Source organism: Xenopus tropicalis, chromosome 2 (assembly GCF_000004195.4).
Source record: "Xenopus tropicalis strain Nigerian chromosome 2, UCB_Xtro_10.0, whole genome shotgun sequence".
Lineage (NCBI taxonomy): Eukaryota > Metazoa > Chordata > Amphibia > Anura > Pipidae > Xenopus > Xenopus tropicalis.
Genome location: NC_030678.2, coordinates 3,010,862 through 3,033,289, shown reverse-complemented (window position 1 = coordinate 3,033,289; position 22,428 = coordinate 3,010,862). Strand labels below are relative to the sequence as shown.

The following is a 22,428-nucleotide window of genomic DNA, read 5'->3' as shown; positions in this document are numbered from 1 at the left end:
TGTTGCCAAAACAATATAAAACTAAAATCCATTCTCTCACAGTCCAAGCAGCAATGCAATAGTTAAAAGTTAAATGATTTGGCCCTCAGCTTGGCTAATTCTACCCTTGATGTTTGCGGTAGGGTTCAGGACACACTGATGGATATTTACTGTGTAGAACATAAATGCGATTCCTTGAAGAGGTAGTTCACCTTTAAAGGGAAACTATACCCCCAGAATGAATACGTAACCAACAGACAGTTTATATTATGTTAAGTGGCCTATTAAAGAATCTCCCCCAACTGGAATATATATATCAGTAAATATTGCCCTTTTACATCCTTTCCCTTGAGCCGCCATTTAGTGCTGGGCTGTGTGCCCCCTCAGAGATCAGCTGACAGGAAGTGATGCAGCTCTAACTGTAACAGGAAGTAGGCAGAACTCTGCCCATTCATTGGCTGATGGGGCCTGGCATCACCAGATCCAAACAGGAATGAAACCTTTGTGTCAGGTCAAGGATGGCAAAATGTCCCTCTCTTTTACCCCTCAAAGAGCTAGAGAAATTTCTTCTAAAAGGAAGTCCCTAATTCCTTATACAGGTATAGGACCCATTATCCAGAATGCTCGGGACCAAGGGTATTCCGGATAAGGGGTCTTTCCGTAATTTGGATCTCCATACCTTAAGTCTACTAAAAAATCAATAAAACATTAATTAAACCCAATAGGATTGTTTTGCATTCAATAAGGATTATTTATATCTTAGTTGGGATCAATTACAAGGAACTGTTTTATTTCTACATAGAAAAAGGAAATAAGTTTTAAAATTCTGAATTATTTGCTTATAATGGAGTCTATGGAAGACAGGCTTTCCGTAATTCGGAGCTTTCTGGATAACGGGTTTCCGGATAAGGGGTCCGATACCTGTATATGAGAAGTTGCCTTTTACTTAAAGCAATACTGACATGAGAAAATCTGTTTGTTACAAATCCCATCAGTTAATAGAGCTTCCCCAGCAGAATCCTGCATTGTAATCTGCTTTTCCCATGGGGCTAGCCATATTCTTCATTTCCCAGGGTGCCACAGCCATGTGACCTGTGCTCTTATAAACTTCACTCACACTCTACTGCTGCGCTGCAAGTTGGAGTGATATCCCCCCTCACCCCCAGCAGCCGATCAGCAGAACAATGGGAAGGGAGCAAGATAGCAGCTCCCAGTAGGTATCAGAATAGCACTCAATAGTACGAAATCCAAGTCCGGCTTGGGACTCCTCCAGTTACATGGGGGTAGGAGAAACAATAGGTTAGCTGAAAGCAGTTCTAATGTGTAGCGCTGGCTCCTTCTGAAAGCTCAGACTCAGGCACACTTTACTGCTGCGCTGCAAGTTGGAGTGATATCCCCCCCCTCACCCCCAGCAGCCAATCAGCAGAACATTGGGAAGGGAGCAAGATAGCAGCTCCCAGTAGGTATCAGAATAGCACTCAATAGTAAGAAATCCAAGTCCGGCTTGGGACTCCTCCAGTTACATGGGAGTAGGAGAAACAATAGGTTAGCTGAAAGCACAAGGCACTGAGATGGCGCCTACACACCAATATTACAGCTACAAATACATTTGTTGGTTCAGGAATAAAATTTGAAACGGTAGAAAATTAAATATATCTGTTTGTGTTTTTGAAAAACAGATTACAATGCAGGATTCTGCTGGAGAAGCTCTATTAACTGAAGGGTTTTGAAAAAAAAAAACAAGGTTTCCCATGACAGTATTGCTTTAAACTAAAGAAGAAAGAACAAACAGCCCCCCACCTGGGGCAGATATATAATGCATATTAACAAGCTCTGCTTAGGAATTTGAATTAAAACAATAAGATAACATAAAGAAACAACTCAGGTTCCTGCTACTGTATTAATATTATTATTATTGGGTTGTGTGCCCTGGCCCTAAGAGCTGTAGGATAATGAGACATCTCATTACTATATTATAACGGACAAGGACATTTCCACTTACAAGCAGACGCATCCCAAAACTTGACAGAGCCGTCAGCATGCCTGAAATCACAAAGTGAGAGCTGAAATTAGATTTGGGAGTGAGGCACTAGAGCGCAACCACATGAGCAGCGCTGACGAGCTCCCTGTTAAAGGAGAAGGAAAGGCATGTTGCCATTTAACTGCCAATAGATTCCCCACATTCCAAACCATATTATTACATTAAACATCATGAAAATGCTGCATATTTTTTAATCAATGTATACTGTAAAGTTGCTTAAAATTATGTGTACTTTTCAAAAAGTGTTGTGTTTGGGTGGAGTTCCCCTTTAAACTATGGATGCACCGAATCCCGGATTCGGTTCGGGATTCAGGCCAAATCCAGCCTTTTTTTTGAAGGATTCGGTTTTGGCCGAATCCACAGCCCTGGCCAAACTGAATCTTGATCCTAATTAGCATATGCTAATTAGAAAGTGGGTTTGGTGCATCCCTACTTTAAACCCTGCACTGCACTTATGAGCCCCAAGCAGGGCGAAACCAGTCTGTAGTTGGGAATCTGATCAGCTTTTATTCTAGCATTAAAAACCCAGTGGGTGAGTTTTAGCCTATAGATATAGGATTTTCTTGGAGCTTGTTTGAAATTAATTCCCAGAATTCCTTTTGTTTATTTGTATCTGTATGAGCCAGTCTCCTCAGCCCTAATGATTTGTTTGTGAACCCTTTAAACACAGTCAGACAGTAGGGGTATGACATGCAAAACACAGGCCGATTGTAGCTGCCGATATTAGTCCCTTGGACCGATTTGGCAGCTTATCGGCCCATGTAGGGGCAGGAATGAGGGGCCTGCCTGACCAATATCTGGCCTGAAATCGCCCAGATATCGATAGGCAGGTTAAAAGATTAATTCGGATCAGGGACCGCATTGGCTCGTTGATGTGGTCCCCGAACCGACTGTGCCTTTTGCTCCCGTTATAATTCGAACTAGCCTACATTTTCCCGATATTGCCCACCCTTAGGTGGGTATATCGGGAGAAGATCCACTCACTTGGCGACCTCTTAACGTGTATGGCCACCTTTAGAATGATTGTTTTTTGGTTATAGGATCATTACTAAATACAGAGAGAATTCCAGTGACTGTAAGTCCCTTGTTATTAGGGACCAATACAGCACTAAGCTCACTGCTTCTCTCATTGTCGGGATTTGAACACCTTATCTTTGTGCCCGAGTCTGCAGAGGATCTATCACAAATGACCAAAAATGAACAATAAATGATTTAAGGTCTTATAAAGAACCTCCTTACCCCGTAACAATGATTTCAGGATAGGTCTGGCTTCCCAGGTTCCAGGCTCCGCCGGTTATGGGCCATTCCTGTGTGCAATAACATGCATTACATCTCTAGAAATACTTTTTGGAAAATAATATGATGCAACTGTAGATATTAGTGTTTTAGGTTTATGCTATAAACACGTTTATATTAGTTATTATCAAAGAACAAAGATTTAGAACAGGACACAAGTACAGAACAACTGCAATTGTAGAAGGATTTTACACATCAAGACCAGAGGGCACAGTTCTGCTAAAACAAGCATGATGATTGGCTGCCATGGAATTAGCCCCATGTAGGAAGAAATGGTTAAATGGCGACATTGTTCCACTCATGTCCTCACAAGCTTCCAGGATGTATGAGCTATTATTATAATACTCTATATTAATGTATACCTCTAATAAAGCTGAGTGACTTTCTCACTGTGGGCGAGAATCGTATATGCCTAGTGGAGGATCACAGGAGTATAATTATGACATTTCGGAAGAGAGAAAACACATTGTCAAATACCACAATTAACACATCCATACTCATTTTAAAAGCATTTCAAAATCCCAGCTGTCAATTATATTGCCTGTCCCGCCTCTATCCCTTTGGCATAGACAATTACTTTCACTTTCCATTCAGCACTTTCTAGATGTCACTGCAGTCCTCATTTTCCCCCTCCCTCCTCACCATCTAATTGTGTAGCCAGTGCATGGGTAAGGGCATCTGGTCCTCCATTTTATCACATAAGCAAGATTTTGGGGTGATACAAAGCTTGCCTTAATAACAGTTTCAACAAAATGGCGGCTGCCTGCTGGCTGGGATTGTGTAATTCCAAGACTGAAGGAAACAAGATTAAAATAATGTATGTAGTATAAGTGAAGTTTATTTTGCTGCTAGTTCAAGCTAGAACCCTATATTTATCCTGCAGAAAGCTTTACCTGCCTGAGTAACAGCCCTAGAAGCTCCCTCTGTTTGTTTAAGATAGCAGCTGCCATTTTCGCTTGGTCTCAGTAGCTTCCTGCTGCAGCTCTGGCTGCTGGTAGCTCAGATTACACAGAGTTGGGAGGGGGAGTGAATTCTGATGGGAGGAAGAATGAATTCTGAAGGGTGGGGAGAGGAGAAAACTGAGCAGACTCATGTCTGTGCCCTGAAGAATTTTTCTGAGAGAGGAAGTCTGACACAGAAGAACATGTGACACAACAGAAGAAAATAAATCCTGTGTTTCTTTTGAAAGAGGACTCTGTGAGTGCTTATGGCTGTATTTACATAGACCTTTCTGATAAAGCTACTGAGTTTGTACCTTTCCTTTTCCTTTAAAGGAATAAGCAGGTAAGAGTTCTTTGTGATAAAAGGAATAAATACACCAAAATGGCTCCCAATATATCCACGTATCAAAGGATATTCTTACAAATCCTACGACTGGATGCTGCAGCAATTCTTCTGTCGTTGTTGTCTTTACTTCTTGAACTTCCCTCAAAAAACCTTCCTCTAAAACTTTTTGGCATGTATAATTATTTATTTCTAGCAGATGAAAACTCCACACAGGATCAAGGATCCCACTCATTTTGTGTAGGCTGTGTGTGGGTGTTCTGTGCGCAGCGTTCTGAGCAAGGGCTCAATGTACATGGAGAATTGTCTGTGCTCTCCAGTTTGTTGTGTGTATCGGTGTCAGCATGTGTGTGTGTGCTTGTTCTCTTAAAGGGACATTGGCTACAATGGTTCTCCAAGACGGCAGCTAATAGGCAAAACCCTGTGAGAGAAAGTTCTGTTTGAATGTCATTTTATATGCCAGGGGGAAGCACCTTCATCTACCACAAAGAAATATCATTACCTTTCTACACGAAATGGAGGGGATACCCCCCTTTATGTGATTTCATTTCCCATTCATTAAAACAATGGCCCAAGGGTAATTAAACCACAGTCACTGCCATTTCTTCAGCATTAGCCTTTGTTGCTATGCAAGTAGCCTAGCATTCTCACATATGTAGGCGCCATATTGGATTCCTTGCAAACATATAACCATCACTGCATGTAAATGATGAATATTTTCACTCTTGACACACTCAGTAGACGTTGCATTTATCTGTAGAGCTGCAATTCAGGAATCATGTTATTAAGGACTTTAAAGGACATGTTTACCCAAAAAAACTTTTCAATGTGAGTTTATTAAACATTTTTAGTTCTTTAAAAGTTATGTGTAAGTGTATTTGCTATTGAAAGCAGCATTTGCTGAACTCCTGGTTGTTACTTTTTAAACAATATTGCAAAGGTTGGTCTCCTCCAGTGAGTCAGGTCTGTCAGGCTGCTGCCTTGTGTTACACTGTCTCAGGGGTCGGTCTCCCCCAGCGAGTCAGGTCTGTCAGGCTGCTGCCTTGTGTTACACTGTCTCAGGGGTCGGTCTCCCCCAGCAAGTCAGGTCTGTCAGGCTGCTGCCTTGTGTTACACTGTCTCAGGGGTCGGTCTCCCCCAGCGAGTCAGGTCTGTCAGGCTGCTGCCTTGTGTTACACTGTTTCAGGGGTCGGTCTCCCCCAGCGAGTCAGGTCTGTCAGGCTGCTGCCTTGTGTTACAGTGTTTCAGGGGTCAGTCTCCCCCAGCGAGTCAGGTCTGTCAGGCTGCTGCCTTGTGTTACAGTGTTTCAGGGGTCAGTCTCCCCCAGCGAGTCAGGTCTGTCAGGCTGCTGCCTTGTGTTACACTGTCTCAGGGGTCGGTCTCCCCCAGCGAGTCAGGTCTGTCAGGCTGCTGCCTTGTGTTACACTGTCTCAGGGGTCGGTCTCCCCCAGCGAGTCAGGTCTGTCAGGCTGCTGCCTTGTGTTACACTGTCTCAGGGGTCGGTCTCCCCCAGCGAGTCAGGTCTGTCAGGCTGCTGCCTTGTGTTACACTGTCTCAGGGGTCGGTCTCCCCCAGCGAGTCAGGTCTGTCAGGCTGCTGCCTTGTGTTACACTGTTTCAGGGGTCAGTCTCCCCCAGCGAGTCAGGTCTGTCAGGCTGCTGCCTTGTGTTACACTGTCTCAGGGGTCAGTCTCTCCCAGCGAGTCAGGTCTGTCAGGCTGCTGCCTTGTGTTACACTGTTTCAGGGGTCAGTCTCCCCCAGCGAGTCAGGTCTGTCAGGCTGCTGCCTTGTGTTACACTGTCTCAGGGGTCAGTCTCCCCCAGCGAGTCAGGTCTGTCAGGCTGCTGCCTTGTGTTACACTGTTTCAGGGGTCGTTCTCCCCCACCGAGTCAGGTCTGTCAGGCTGCTGCCTTGTGTTACACTGATCAGGGGTCGGTCTCCCCCAGCGAGTCAGGTCTGTCAGGCTGCTGCCTTGTGTTACACTGTCTCAGGGGTCAGTCTCCCCCAGCAAGTCAGGTCTGTCAGGCTGCTGCCTTGTGTTACATTGTTTCAGGGGTCGGTCTCCCCCAGCGAGTAAGGTCTGTCAGGCTGCTGCCTTGTGTTACACTGTTTCAGGGGTCGGTCTCCCCCAGCGAGTCAGGTCTGTCAGGCTGCTGCCTTGTGTTACAGTGTTTCAGGGGTCAGTCTCCCCCAGCGAGTCAGTTCTGTCAGGCTGCTGCCTTGTGTTACACTGTTTCAGGGGTCAGTCTCCCCTTTGTATATTGCAAAGTTGCTTAGAATTAGGTTTTTCTTTTATTATGCAAAACATTATATTTTGGGTTGACTTGTCCTTTAAAGACAAAACACAAAGTTGACAGTGTAGAGATCTGACAATGACAGTGAACGATACCTTGTTGCTGTAGCCTTGCTTTTTGTGCTTGGCTCCTACAGAATAAAGCACCGGAATCAGATCAGGAGGGCAGTCTGCGAAATATTCCGTGCAGGTTACCGGCGACTCGTGAATATCCATGGAGTAGGGATTCTCGAAGATTGGGAAACTAGCGGAGATATTTGGTTAGTTGTTAGTCATGTGGAATGAGAATATTAGCTGAATGATGTCTATGGGGCAGATTTATTAAAAAGTGAGTTTAGAGCTTAATACATAAAAACTCACATTCTATTCATTCCTATTGGATTTGTAGAAGCGTATTTATCATTTGGTGAGTTCTAACTTTCACTGTTTGATAAATATGCTTCTAAAAATCCCATAGGAATGAATAGAATGTGGGTGAGTTTTTATGTATTAAGCTCTAAACTCACTTTTTGATAAATCTGCCGCTATGTCTTGATACCTGATACAGTAACAAACATGGCAGCCACAAAGCTACTCATAAAACTTCCCCTTAATACTGAAAAAATTTTTACGCTGCTTTACGAGAAAGGCAGGGAAAGCACTTTTATACTTGTGAAAAATGTGGCATATGTGGTGTTTTGTGGCACAAATAAAAATGCTGATACCAATACAATCCATGCAAAGTAAGTGCACAGTGGTCAGTAACAAGTGAGGGGAGAATGGACCGTTACCACAAGAGGAATGAATACGGTAACTCAGCCTTACTTGCTCTGTGTCAGATCCACAATGATCAGGTCCTTCTCCAGCAGAACTGCTACGGCATACGGCTCCTGGAATTCTAAGGTGCAGAGATTCACCATTAATTGTATTGAAAAATCGATGGTAAATGGCAGAGAAACAATAACATTGCGCTGGGAAGTTACAGGTCACTGGGAAAAGGACAAACTAAAGACAAAAGCAAATACATTGGGGCGAGGAATTCAAAACTTAAATCTACTGCTGTTAAAGACTGGGGAAGCCAAACTGCCAATTGAGATGGGTGTATCTAGATTATGGGATTCTTATTTTAAATTCTCTTTATTGAATTTTACAAGTAAGTAATCCAGATGACATTAAAACAAGTATTTTAAATCGCTATTTCCAGAAAATGGTAAAATTCATTATTTTATATTAATAGTAATTTAAACCAGGGATGCACTGAACCCACTTGTTTGGCTTTGGCCAAACCCCCAAACCCACCCTGAAGGATTCGGCCGAATCCAGAACCGAATCCTAATTAACATATGCTGATTAGGATCAGAAGGGGTTAAAAATTGCTGCGAGCGCAAATTTTCCCCCTGACCATATAACCCTTTCTGAATTCTAATTAGCATATGCTAATTTATGCTAATTAGGATTCGGTTCTGTCGAATCCTTCGAAAAAAGCCTGCATTCGGCCCGAATCCCAAACCAAATCCGGGATTCGGTGCATCCCTATTTTAAACACAACCAACCACTGACCTATTTTATATACACCGTCTTCATGCTCGTCAGATCCTTTATTAATCACATTTATTAATACCATCAAATCCAGATTATAACTCACATACATTTGCTAATACATTGTTTCCTATCCTCATGCATAGTTTCCAGGTAAGTTGCCCACTTATGTCTAAACTTTTCCCCCTATTTTACATTTTATAGAGATTATGGGATCCTGAAGGGGGAAAAATTCTATCTCAACTGTACAAACTAACCCTTACAGTGACACCCCTTGCCCTTTGATAATGAAAACACCAAATGTAACCGTATGGTCCCACAACTGAGTGATGATCAGAGTGAGAAAGCAACAGGCCATATATATGACTACTTCATTGCCACAAGGGATAGATTTAAACAATCGAAATTTCTCTATATTAATTATACATCACATTGATTAGACTCAAAATCATGGGGGATCAACCAATGCAGATGCCCCAAACGCAAGGATTTCTCCATTTGGTATGGGACTGTACAGGGTCGGACTGGGGGTTGCAGGGACCACAGGGGCTCCCGCAATTGCCCCTGCCGGCTGCGTCCCCTAACCCCCCTGCAGGGTCCCCCACCCGATGTCCTCCCCGGGCGCACATAAATTGAATGCGTCAGGGGAGGAACAGTCAGGCGGGGAGCACCCGCAAGGGTCGGGTCTGGGCCGCCGTGGCCCACTAGGATCGGGGCGCACCGGGATTTTTCCTGGTGTCCCGGCAGCCCAGTTCAACCCTGGGACTGTACCCATATAGCTCCCTATTGGACTGGAATTATGCAATATCTAGATGATCAGCTTGGCCTGCCTAGTTGGAAGTGTGTTTTCTGGGCTTAGAAGATGAGCCAGTCCCCCCGAAATCACTCCAGGAACCTAATGAGACCAATACTGTTGTATGCCAAAAAACTTACCATTATGAACGGGGTCCCCTGCGGCAGAGTGGATAGCACTAGTTAATAAAACTGTACCTCTATTAAACCTCTATTAAAACTAACATATATATAGCAAGAGGCATCCCATTGAAATTTGAAAGCATCTGGGCCCATTGGTAGGTTGCTAACCCTACCTAGGATCTTCCAGGGGTTTCGCCAATCAGAGAACCTTATCAGACAAATACCGAAATAATAATGTAATAATGTTCAGCAATGATGAACATAAACCCACTAAATGGCGGCTCAAGGTAAAGGATGTAAAAGGGCAATATTTACTGACATATACTGTATATTCCAGTTTGGGGAGATTCTTTAAAGAAAAAGTAACACTAAAAATTTGGCTTTGGCTTCATTTGAAAAAAGGCGATGCAGGGGAAGCATCCACTATGCGGCGATCGATTGATCGTTACTTTTCCTTTAATAGGTCACTTAACATCATATAAACTGTCTGTTGGTTACGTATTCATTCTGGGGGTGTAGTTTCCCTTTAATAAAGCAGTAATTATGGATGGTACCTAAAAGAAAACACCACTGGCATCCATCAGTAATTACCCATCCAGTCCTGAGTAAACACAAAATTTACCACATTATCTCCATATTGTGTGACTTTGTTATGGCTCAAACCATTAACAGAAAACGTCAGAAATCTGACGTTCGGCCCTTACCATTGGTGTACGGAGTTTCACACAGGGTTAAAAAGTCTACAATAGGATGATCCATTTCCAGGACTGTGATGGATTTCCCGTGCATGATAGTTAGACTGGGTCTCCTGCAGGCTTTATCATAGGACAGTCCCCCAGAGAAAATGATAAAGGGTTCACTGAAATGCAAAGGAAACAAATGTAAGAAATGCACAGGTAACATAGGGGGTTGATCATGTGACAGGTTGAGTGCTACTATGGGGATTGTACACCTTGGAGTTAACCTTAGTAACCTAAGTATGATGTAGAGAGTAATATTCTGAGACAATTTGCAATTGGTCTTCATTGTTTATTATGTGTAGTTCTTTAGTTATTTCACTTTTGGTTCAGCAGCTCTCCAGTTTGGTGTTTCAGCAGCTACCTGGTTGCTAGGGTCTAAATGACCTTAGCAACTAGGGAGTGATTTGGATGAGGGACTGATATATGAATAGGGGAGGGGCTGAATAGAAAGATAAGGAATAAAAAGTATCAATAACAATAAAACTGGAGCCTCACAGAGCAATAGTTTTTGGCTGCCGGGGTCAGTGACCCCCATTTGGACGCAGGAAAGTCAGAAGAAGAAGGCAAATAATTAAAAAACTATAACAAATAAATAATAAGGACCAGCTGAAAAGTTGCTTAGAATAGGACAATATGGACCTATTGTTTGGGCCGACACAGACATACAGGCCTATTCATATCCACCACTGCTGCAAAGTGGTGGATATGAATAGGCCTGTATGTCTGTGTCGGCCCAAACAATAGGTCCATATTCTCCTATTCTAAGCAACTTTGCAGTTGGTCTTCATTATTTATTTATCTATTCGGTCCCTTTCCTATTCATATACCAGTCTCTCATCCAGCGACACCTTCCTTCAGGTGATTCCTTTCCATTATGGGCACCCTACCGTTTCTCTCATTGTTATTAGAGTCAACATATAATATATATATATATATAAGGCAACTTTAATTATGATCTATGTGCAGAGACGTCAGGAATATTCCTTTGTTACCACTTGATTGATAGCACAGTTTCTATTCATATCTGGCCTCTATAGCCGGTAATATATATAATTTATAGGCTTCCCAGGCTCTCCGTTACCCCTGCTAATGTGCCAATAGTTCCAGTGCATTATAATCAACAAGAAAAATATTCCACTGGAAGCAGAATGAGAGTGTTTCATTCCTTTCATTGCCAAGCGCACTTTAAATTACTGACACATAAGAGAATAAATGGCACTTGCGGCTTTCCCACCGCTCGGCGCGCACAATGAGCGCACAATGGGCTGCTGGCAATTTGGAGCTTGTTGTGGCTTTTTATAATACAAGACATTGTTAAAATATTCAGAGCATTTACCAACAGTGCAATAAAGAAAATGGAGATGCTGTTCATGCTTCAATAAGTCTCTCTTTGCTATTGGCCAAGGAGCTAATCGGCAGGGTCTCATTCTGCACGGATTACAGGGAATTATGTAAAGAGACAAAGGCAGGGCAGGCTGCGGGGTGATTGATCGGGGTAATTGGCTCTCAATTGACAGGCGTATGTGTATCAATTCAAACATCTCTCTCTATAGGGCTTATCTGTCAGGGCAGGGTTTATGCTTGACTTCTCCTCTTACAAAAATCTCTTTTATAGAAGGAATTTCAGTAAGGGAAATAAAAAAAGGACGTATAGTATAGTGTAATGTGATTGGGCCTGGGGGTTGGGTCTCACGTGGGGGATATTCTGTGATCGAGTTTATCAAAGGAACCCCTATAGTCTAATGCTTAAAGGGGAAGGAAAGGTACAAACTCAGTAGCTTTATCAGAAAGGTCTATGTAAATACAGTCATGTAGGAATGTGGATCTGAGCCAATCAGCAGGAAGTTTCCTCATAGTCTCACTAACTGAGCATGTACAGGGGTCTTGGTCTTGGTGCAGGAGCAAGGCATTAAGGGAACTTTCTTAACACAGCTCTGCGTTTTTTTTTTTCCTATGAGGCTTCTGATCATCTGAACTGGAGAAATATGGGGAGACTTAAGGGCACTATTGAGAGAACTGAAGGAGCTCAGGAGCTTCCTGAGAGCAGGAAGTCTGACACAGAAGAACATGTGACACAAAAGGAGACAAGAAATCCTGTGTTTCTTTTGATAGAGGACTCTTATGGATGTATTTACATAGACCTTTCTGATAAAGCTCACTCTGTTCTTACCTTCTCTTCACCTTCAAAATCACTGACTTTTGGTTACATGGACATGGAAGTAAAAAAAAGTGCACAAGAAGGCAACGCTTCTATTTAACCCTTCTGTAACTTAATTTCCATATGCAATTTAGAATTCAGATTCGGTTCGGTAGTCAGCCGAATCTTTTTACAAAGGATTCGGGGTTTGGACGAACTCCAAAAATAATGGATTCGGTGCATCCCTGGTGTCATTTCCTTCTTTCTCATGGTCCCCTGAATGTCTGCATGGATTTTTACGTCCCACGAGTGCTCCATGATTTACTTGTGGATTTGCTTCCTTTTTGGAAGCACCTGGGCCATTGACGATTTTTATCTGACACTCTTTATATACACTCTATCTCCGGCAAAAACCCAACAATCTTAGGATGGAACATTCCTGCAAGTCCTCACACAGCAAATTGTGGTAGAAAGCTCTACATCATAGAATAGAAACGTACACAGATTTGATGGGAAGACCTATAAGGGGCTTGTGTGAGACTACAGAGCAGCAGTAGGACATGGAAATTCCTATATAAAAACTCAACAAAGTGTCCCCATCAACCATATGATACAAGTGCCAAGTAGGTGCCCAGAGTGGTCATTCGTGACCCCAGGGGTGGATGTGCAAGAGCACTAGGGGGCGCAAGAACACTAAGCATTTGTTGTGCATTCATGATGGATGAAAATCTGTCTCTTATTGCTCTATTGTGCTATATGATGGGCCGCCGCCTCGCCCAGGCAGCTTTCCATTCAAGGTACATTACACATTACTCCCAAACAGAGCGCAGGATATTTGCACACACCCAAAACAGTGTTCAAAGTGGAAAAAATGGCTGATTACACTGCGTTCGGGTTGCCAAATGCTCAAACTATAGCAAAATGTCTGTATGAAAGTGACTGGAAAACGCGGGAACATTTTAACTCATTTTGCGATATGTGATTAAATTCTGCAGTAAAACCCACCTGTTTTTACATGTCCTGTATTCTACTTTTAAAATTGGTTTGCAGGGTTCAGGTTTCCTCCCGTCTCTCTGACTTTTCCCTATAAAATAAAGCAGGTGTTAAAATTAGACGTAATCCCAGTCACTAAGGGTGAAGACACACAGAGCTACTAGTAGCAGCTACTTGTCACGGCTACTCAGGGCCGGAACTAGGGGTAGGCAGAAGAGGCAGCTGCCTAGGGCGCAACGATTTGGGGGCACCAGGCAGGAGCCTCTCCTGCCTACCCCTAGTCCTCCTCCTCTGTCATTGCCCCCGCCGCTTGTCATTAGCGGTGGAGGCAATGACCGTTCGGTTCCCCTGCACCTCTCCCCCTCCCCCGAACGGCGCATGCGCGCCAAAGCAAAAGCGAGGGGGGGGGAGAGGTGCAGGGGGGGGCGCGATCCGAATGGGGAGTCGGCTTGGCCCGCCCCTGCGGCTACTAAAATAGACAATGCTGATCATTTACTGATAATTGTCTCTACGTGGGTTTAGCAGAGGCAATTCTCAGTATTGTCTATGGCAGGGGATTTTCTGGTGTTTAGTAGCCTTGAAAAAATAGCTGCTACTAGTAGCTCTGTGTGTCTTCACCCTAAAACTTCAAAGCAACAATTCAAATTAGTTATTACTCCTTGTTTCCTTGGATGCTTGTTACATAAATCCAAAAATAGACTGTATTTCTCTCTATTTTAAAATCTACTATATTTACTAAATGGAAGATTTCCTCGACCTTACAATGGGTCACCCTGACAGGGGATCCCCAATTGGTCTCTCCTTTGGTTCATATAAGCCATACTTAATAGAATGGCTAAACTGATTGGTTCCCACAGTATTGGTTTCCCACTGGTCAATTTTTTTCAATACTTTTATGAAAATTTTTCACCCACGTTGAAAATAGTTTAGAAACTTGGCTCAGACCTGGCGCAAACCATTCTCACCTACGGGACAAAATCAGTGAGTTGAGAAGAAGGGTTGTGCTTACCATGGGGAACGGTGATCTGAGAGGGCCTGCTGGGGTTCCTCACGTTCCAAACCGTCAGACTCCCATCTGAGTGACTGCACATAAACTGCTTCCCTTCATGGTGCCAGGCAATAGAGTGAATGGCCTGAAAATACACAAACACCTTCCATATCAAAGGGGATGTTCACATTTGAGGTAACTTTTAGTATGATGTAGACAGAGAGTAATATTCTGAGACAATTTGCTATTGATCTTCATTTTTTTTTATTATTTGTAGTATTTAGTTACCATATATACTCGAGTATAAGCCGAGGTACCTAATTTTACCTAAGAAAACTGGAAAAACCTTTTGACTCGAGTATAAGCCTAGGGTGGGAAATGCAGCAGCTTCTAAGTTTCAATAACCAAAATAAATTCCAATAAAATTAGGATCTATCAATCTTACTGAACAAATACGTGCAGGGAATGAGTATGCAAGATGCCAGGCTCCCCCCTACTCCCCCCCCCCCTATTCAGTGTGAGTTTTACTTTAAGGAGTTCCCCCTCCCTCTCCCTCTCTCCCTCCCTCCGTCACTCACCGTTCCATTGCCTGCCTGCATCAAAGAGCTCTTGCCACACAAAAGTATAAGCTGAGGGTTAATTTTTCAGCACAATTTGGGTGCTGAAAAACTCGGCTTATACTCGAGTATATACAGTATTTCATTTTCAATTCAGCAGCTCTCCCGTTTGAAGTTTCATCAGCTACCTGGTAGGGTCCAAGTTACCTTAGCAACCAGGTAGTAGTTTGAATGAGAGACAGGTATATGAATAGGGGAGGGGCTGAATAAAAAAGAAAGTTATAAAAAGTAACAATAACAATAAAACTGGAGCCTCACAGAGCAATAGGTTTTTTCACTGACCCCCATTTAAAAACTGCAAAGAGTTGGAATGACTTTTTGCTGGATGAGTGGATAAACCGATTACTAATAGACATGATATAGTCATGGCCCAGCCCAGTTGGAATTTCATCTGCCTTCCAGTTAAAGGGAAACTATACCCCCAGAATGAATATGTAACCAACAGACAGTTTATATTATATTAAGTGGCCTATTAAAGAATCTCCCCAAACTGGAATATATATATCAGTAAATATTGCCCTTTAACATCCTTTTCCTTGAGCCGCCATTTAGCGATGGGCTGTGTGCTCCCTGATCAGCTGACAGGAAGTGATGCAGCTCTAACTGTAACAGGAAGTAGTGTGGGAGCAAAAGGCAGAACTCTGCCCATTCATTGGCTGATGGGGCCTAGCATGTATGTGTGCCTTGGCTTGTTTGTGTGCACTGTGACACCTATGATCCCAGGGGGCGGCCCTTAGTACTTAAAATGGCAGTTTCCTATTTAGGATTAACCACTGGCACATACTGCTAAAAAGTATATTTATATGAAAATGGTTTATTTAGATAAAGCAGGGTTTTACATATGAGCTGTTTGTGCAATATATTTTTATAGAGACCTATATAGGTTTTCCTTGAAGTATGCAGATAACTAAACCAGAAGGCTGGCAGACACTACCTTCTTGCTGTACTGCAACTTTCTGCTGTCAGATATCTTCATTTCAATCTTGTTTCCCTGCAACTAGATGCACTCAGCCCCCTTACGCTTCTTGTTCCCACCTCAAGGCTCAAGTGGTGACATCCCCTGCCACTTAATATGGAGCTTTAAGTATTTTGGTCCTTGCCGTGATCAGTAGAAAGCTCCCTGGGCTTCGCATAGCTGTTGTCATGGCTGTGTAACACATCGGGGAGTTCACAGGTAATTGGGACCAGGTTCAGCACAGCCCACAGCCTGGCACCGGTCCCCAGTCCAGTGGATGTCGGACTGGGGGGTGCAAGGTCCACCGGGGCTCCCGCCCCATGGGCCCTGCAGGTGCCCCCCCGGCCGCATCCCGTAACGCCCACCCAACATCCTTATAAAGACTACGCTGATATGCGCTGACAGGCTGTAGCATAAAGTAGCAGCTCTGTGCCTACTTACTGGGATTACTGTTACAGGCCTATCAGTATTGGATGTTTATCAATATAAATATTGCCAGTGTGTAACCAAAACTGTACGGAATGGAAGGAAACTCACCTCATCGTAATAGAATCTTAGGTCGGCTCTTTTGGATCGCAGATCCCACAGAACTATTGTTCCACTTTCATAACCTATTAGCAACTGAAAGGCAACACAGAGAAAGTTTAAATTACAAAGCCCTAATTAACCCAAAATAAATGTAATGCTCACGTTATTACAGATGAATGTGTATTGGTTCTGTTCACATATTCCCTCCTTGCCCTTCAGGCACTCTATTAATCCATCTAAATAATAAGACATTAAAACACTATCGCCCAAAAACAAATATGTGTCATTTATCAAAACAATTCCTCCTTCCAATTTTACTTGTCTGTATATTAGGAATGTAGTCAAGATTAATGGCCCTTATCTAAATTAATAACAATTGCTTTTCTGGCTAAAAAGAGATTAAAAATATTTTTTAACTCCCCAACATTTTTTTTTAAATAAACAAACCGTTAGGCTGCGTGGATGAAATATAAGAAATACAGGACCACCAAGTCTAAGGGCATCGGCACGCCCTGGCCTACCCCCAAGACCTGGGGAGGGGGGGTTACAGGTAAGGGACCTGTTATGCAGAATGCCCGGGCCCTGGAGTTTTACAGATAAGGTTTTATTATTACAGAGAAAAGGGAATCATTTAACCATGAAATAAACCCAATAGGGCTGTTCTGCCCCCAATAAGGGGTAATTATATCTTAGTTGGGATCAAGTACAGGTACTGTTTTATTATTACAGAGAAAAGGGAATCATTTAACCATTAAATAAACCCAATAGGGCTGTTCTGCCCCAATAAGGGGTAATTATATCTTAGTTGGGATCAAGTACAGGTACTGCTTTATTATTACAGAGAAAAGGGAATCATTTAACCATGAAATAAACCCAATAGGGCTGTTCTGCCCCAATAAGGGGTAATTATATCTTAGTTGGGATCAAGTACAGGTACTGTTTTATTATTACAGAGAAAAGGGAATCATTTAACCATTAAATAAACCCAATAGGGCTGTTCTGCCCCCAATAAGGGGTAATTATATCTTAGTTGGGATCAAGTACAGGTACTGTTTTATTATTACAGAGAAAAGGGAATCATTTAACCATTAAATAAACCCAATAGGGCTGTTCTGCCCCAATAAGGGGTAATTATATCTTAGTTGGGATCAAGTACAGGTACTGTTTTATTATTACAGAGAAATGGGGAATCATTTTTAAAAATGTTTTTGCTTATAATGGAGTCTATGAGAGATGGCCTTTCTGTAATTCGGAGGTTTCCGGATAACAAGTTTCTGGTAGTCATGTGTGGGTCGATTTTCAACCCTAACCCACCTGCTCCCAGCCCTAACCCTACCCAACCTGGCTAGCCCACTCTATTTATAGACCCGCCCACCAATGATGCAAGAAAAGGGGCGGAGCCTCTAAATAAGAGAGCCGGAACTGGGAAACCGGCAGTGTAGGGAGGGCGATGGGGAGAGTAAGCAGAAGAACTTGTCCTGAACCCGCCTGCAACCCGAAAATGTTGTGCAGAGGTCGGCCCAAACCTACCCGGCCCCCACATTACTAGTGTAGGGTTCCCCAAAATTTGGGTCCCCTAGATTGGTTGCCCCCAGGATAGGCCCCAGGGAGGGTAACACTTAGTAGTGGGACACCTTGGGTGGTTTGGCACTATAAGGGTTAACTGGGATTTAGCTTCCCTGCAGTTCAATAGTTAGGCCACAGGGTGCACACAGTATATAAGGCTGTGCAGCCATGTGCCTGCAGGTCTTATGCCTGGGACCCCTCTGGCTAGAGGATAGTGACAGGCTGGGTCTAGTGAGTTAGATGTGTGTGATAGACCATTCTAGGAGTGGTAGACAGGATTATTTAGCTGGGCAGCTTGGCCCCAACAGGAGATACCGAGATTAAGATCTCCCAGCACTGATAGCTGGAGTCAGGGATACAAGAGCTAGGAATAGGAGTGTACCTAATCTGGGGGATAGCTGGTCGACATTTCCGGGGTGAGGTCTCCAGGGGGTGTCTGCTCGGCGTGAGTACCGGGGGTAGCCCTAGAGAGGGTATCCCGGCGTGAGTACCGGAGGGAACCCCAAAGGGAGGGTCATTTGGCTGGAGTGTGGCCGGTATCCCAAGAGAGAGGGACATCCAAGGCCTAGAGAAGGTATCCTGACATATTCTGTATCCTGTGTGCCAAAGCTGTCTGCCACTCTGCAAATAAACACAACACTTGTTCAGCATTACATCTGTGTGTGTGTATCACTCCTGGAGGACCCACCTGCCTGGTAAGCAACTAACCCAGGGAGGGGGCAAGGTACCAGTGCTGCTGGGAGTCCCCCTGAACAGGAGCATAACATCAAGGTCCCAGGAGGGGAGTTATAGTTCATTCTATCCCTATCCTGGGTGGAGGCACGCCAAAGTACAGAGTAATAGCTGTTCCCCAAAGTAAGCGGGGCTCAGGACTCCTGAAAGCGCCAAGTATAGTGACATATCAGCAGGTAGTGCCACATCTAAAGATAAAGTGGGCTACATTTGGAGGCACTGCTGAGATTTACGAAACAGCAGCAAAAGAACAGCAAGTACAGTGCAGAAGGGCCATAACAGCATTTGGGCCTAGAGTGAATTGGGAAGCCTGACCTCCGATTGGATTAAATTTTGGGCACCCTGAATCTGTATCCAGTGAGGGATAATTGGCGCCAAAAGAGCTGAGGAGTTGCTCTGGGCCAATCAGATTGCAGGACTGTGGCGCCAAACAGACCCGGGAAATTCCCAGGGAGGCCCCGTGAGGGGGAGGAGGCAGAACATTCCTGATTGTTGGAGCCGCCCCTTAGAGCGACTAGCCAACCGTGTGGCTGGAAAAGTGCGCCAAACTTAGTGGGCGCGACTTGGCCGGTGACGTCACCGCGGCCATTTTGGGAAACTGCAGAGCGCATTGAGCAGAGGGAAGGGAAGGAGCTGCGCGTTTCTAAAGAGAAAGCAAAAGGTTCAGCTATGCCTCACTTAAGCAAGCTGCTGCCACCCGGGCGGGGACCCCCAGCCATAACCCGAGTGTCCGGACGAACCGCGGTGCGGATGGAGGATACCGGCCGGAGGTTTATATGGTCTGGCAGCTTTGCCGAAATGAGGGTAAATGATACTTTGCACTGGATGGTGCCTCTGTGCGGCAGCTGTGAGGCAGAATCTTTTGGCTCCTTAAAGCATCTGGAGTCCAACTGCCCATCGTGTGACCGGCCATACTGGTGCGGCCCGTTCGGAGTGGGCCCCAAGGGTGCGCAGGCCCTGGAGGTAGAGGCCGTGACAGACACCTGGGCGGCTCTTACCCTCAGTGAGCAGGAAGAGGATCCGCTGGAGGATGCTGCTGTATCCCCTAGTCCAACCCCGGAGGGGGATTCTGCCGGCCGGGAAGCTGAACCGGATGGGGCCAGCGCTCCCGCCCATACTACTCTGGCGTTGGCAGCCGCGGCTGAAGTGGTGAGTACCCGGGGGACCCTGAGTGACTCTTGGACTGTGCCCGATATACCCGAAGGGGGGGATGCTACAAGGGCCACCTTCCCAAGGGGCCGCAAAACCCGGCGGGGACCCAGACAGGGCTGCTACCAGGGTGTAAGGGACCAGGAGTGGGAAGAGTTTATGGGGCCCCCGTCACCAGTGCCCTCGGAGACCGGGCTAGATGAGGTCCTTGCCCCACCATCCTACTTGCAAGCCCTAAGGGATGCCCCTGCTCAACGGGCACCTACCCCCCACCACTGGGAGAGGGCTTGCTCCTCAAGTGAATATACCTCTGGGGGTGACGACTCCAGAGAGGAGGCAGGAGGAAGCATGAGGCCCATGTTTGCTTCCCCATCTAGCTTTGTGGCCCCTCCCAAGATCAGCCCTGAGGAGGAGAAGCAGTTCTGGGTGCTGCCAGGGAAGGCAGACCCTGTCATATTCAAGTCTGTGTCCCGGATCCAGAGGGTCCTCAATTTTAGGGTGCATATGCTCTGGGGATACTACATGCCCTATGCCCCGCTGTGGGTCTATGAGAGAATGGAACACATGATGGAGGAGTGGGTGGTCACAGAGATCCAGAAAAAGGAAAAGATGCCCCCAAACATATTGAGCAGCCCTGACCGGGCTAAGCGCAGGCAGGCCTGGAGATATGTGAGATCCAGGGAGAAGGAATGGTGGTGGGGCCGCACCATCTTAAAGCATGCGGTGCAAAGCTGTGGCAAACACAACCCTAAACCCAGGTTCTTTAGTATTGAAGATACGCTGGAGAGTGGCCGCACTGTGGAGAAACCCCATCCCCGGTACTATACTCCCTATGAGGATGTGAAGCTGCGTTTTACTTATCTAGTGTGAGGAGGATTCCTACAAGGTAAAATCTGCTTCAGTTTCAGTTAAGTGGAGGCCTGGACTGCCTGCCACTTCCCCCACCAGGGGGAGCTGTTCTTCAGTTGAAGGGGGAAAAGCCCCACCAAAGTTATGGCCCAAGGAGGGCCCAGCAGCTGCCGGCTGGAGCTGCCACTTGAGTTAAGTATCCCCACCCGTTGGTGGAAGACCCCAGGAGGTGCCGAGCACCAGGGGGTATGGACTCCCTCAAGGAGGAGGAGGGAGTACAAGAGCTGTTTAATAAAAATTTCTTTTGTTTTGAGAGATAATTGTCCTGAGTATTTCTGAGTTATGTGTGAAATTTCTTTCAGGAAAAAGGACTTTGGGACTTATACCAAGACTTTGGGGTGGTGGGAAAGGTAAAATTGTATTTACTGTTTCCTTCCATAGGCATACAGGTTTCTGCGCAGACATCGCGAGGGACTGTGGAAGAAGTGATTTGGTATAAGAAATGCAATGGTAAAATGTAAATGTTTTGGTTAAAGGTATGTCAGCCGGGAGGTGACATTTTTCTTGTGGGGGGAGAATGTAGGGTTCCCCAAAATTTGGGTCCCCTAGATTGGTTGCCCCCAGGATAGGCCCCAGGGAGGGTAACACTTAGTAGTGGGACACCTTGGGTGGTTTGGCACTATAAGGGTTAACTGGGATTTAGCTTCCCTGCAGTTCAATAGTTAGGCCACAGGGTGCACACAGTATATAAGGCTGTGCAGCCATGTGCCTGCAGGTCTTATGCCTGGGACCCCTCTGGCTAGAGGATAGTGACAGGCTGGGTCTAGTGAGTTAGATGTGTGTGATAGACCATTCTAGGAGTGGTAGACAGGATTATTTAGCTGGGCAGCTTGGCCCCAACAGGAGATACCGAGATTAAGATCTCCCAGCACTGATAGCTGGAGTCAGGGATACAAGAGCTAGGAATAGGAGTGTACCTAATCTGGGGGATAGCTGGTCGACATTTCCGGGGTGAGGTCTCCAGGGGGTGTCTGCTCGGCGTGAGTACCGGGGGTAGCCCTAGAGAGGGTATCCCGGCGTGAGTACCGGAGGGAACCCCAAAGGGAGGGTCATTTGGCTGGAGTGTGGCCGGTATCCCAAGAGAGAGGGACATCCAAGGCCTAGAGAAGGTATCCTGACATATTCTGTATCCTGTGTGCCAAAGCTGTCTGCCACTCTGCAAATAAAGACAACACTTGTTCAGCATTACATCTGTGTGTGTGTATCACTCCTGGAGGACCCACCTGCCTGGTAAGCAACTAACCCAGGGAGGGGGCAAGGTACCAGTGCTGCTGGGAGTCCCCCTGAACAGGAGCATAACATCAAGGTCCCAGGAGGGGAGTTATAGTTCATTCTATCCCTATCCTGGGTGGAGGCACGCCAAAGTACAGAGTAATAGCTGTTCCCCAAAGTAAGCGGGGCTCAGGACTCCTGAAAGCGCCAAGTATAGTGACATATCAGCAGGTAGTGCCACATCTAAAGATAAAGTGGGCTACACTAGTTCTGGATAACAGATCCCATACCTGTAATTGTATTCAGGATGGATCCATGATAAAATATAGCCATTCTCATGCAGGATGACGTTTCTAAATTGAATGTTAGAAATAACTTCCTACTGAATATTACTTGCTAAGAGACAACACGGCTCAGTACCGGATAGTAAGAAGAGGGAAATGAATATACTTTGAACCACAAAGAGATTTATATATGTGTAATATACTGGAACAGAGAGGAGTCCAACAGAACAAGCCTGAGTAGCGGTAATAGCAGCAGTTTAACCCCCACATAGCAGACTCAACAGCAAGGAAA

The 22,428-nt window shown here is 45.1% G+C and overlaps 1 protein-coding gene across 10 annotated transcripts in view; it reads right to left on the bottom strand.

The window, feature by feature from the left end:
• Positions 1-22,428, bottom strand: part of stxbp5l (syntaxin binding protein 5 like) — a 111,322-nt gene that overhangs the window by 42,590 nt on the left and 46,304 nt on the right. For all 10 annotated transcript variants that reach the window (XM_031896436.1, XM_031896435.1, XM_031896437.1 and 7 more), the window contains 8 exons: positions 16,294-16,377; positions 14,206-14,329; positions 13,209-13,287; positions 10,031-10,185; positions 7,698-7,770; positions 6,990-7,137; positions 3,260-3,327; positions 1,982-2,022 (listed from right to left, as the gene is read on the bottom strand). In XM_031896436.1, the coding sequence (XP_031752296.1) occupies positions 1,982-2,022; positions 3,260-3,327; positions 6,990-7,137; positions 7,698-7,770; positions 10,031-10,185; positions 13,209-13,287; positions 14,206-14,329; positions 16,294-16,377 (772 nt within the window). The remainder of the gene's footprint in view (positions 1-1,981; positions 2,023-3,259; positions 3,328-6,989; positions 7,138-7,697; positions 7,771-10,030; positions 10,186-13,208; positions 13,288-14,205; positions 14,330-16,293; positions 16,378-22,428) is intronic.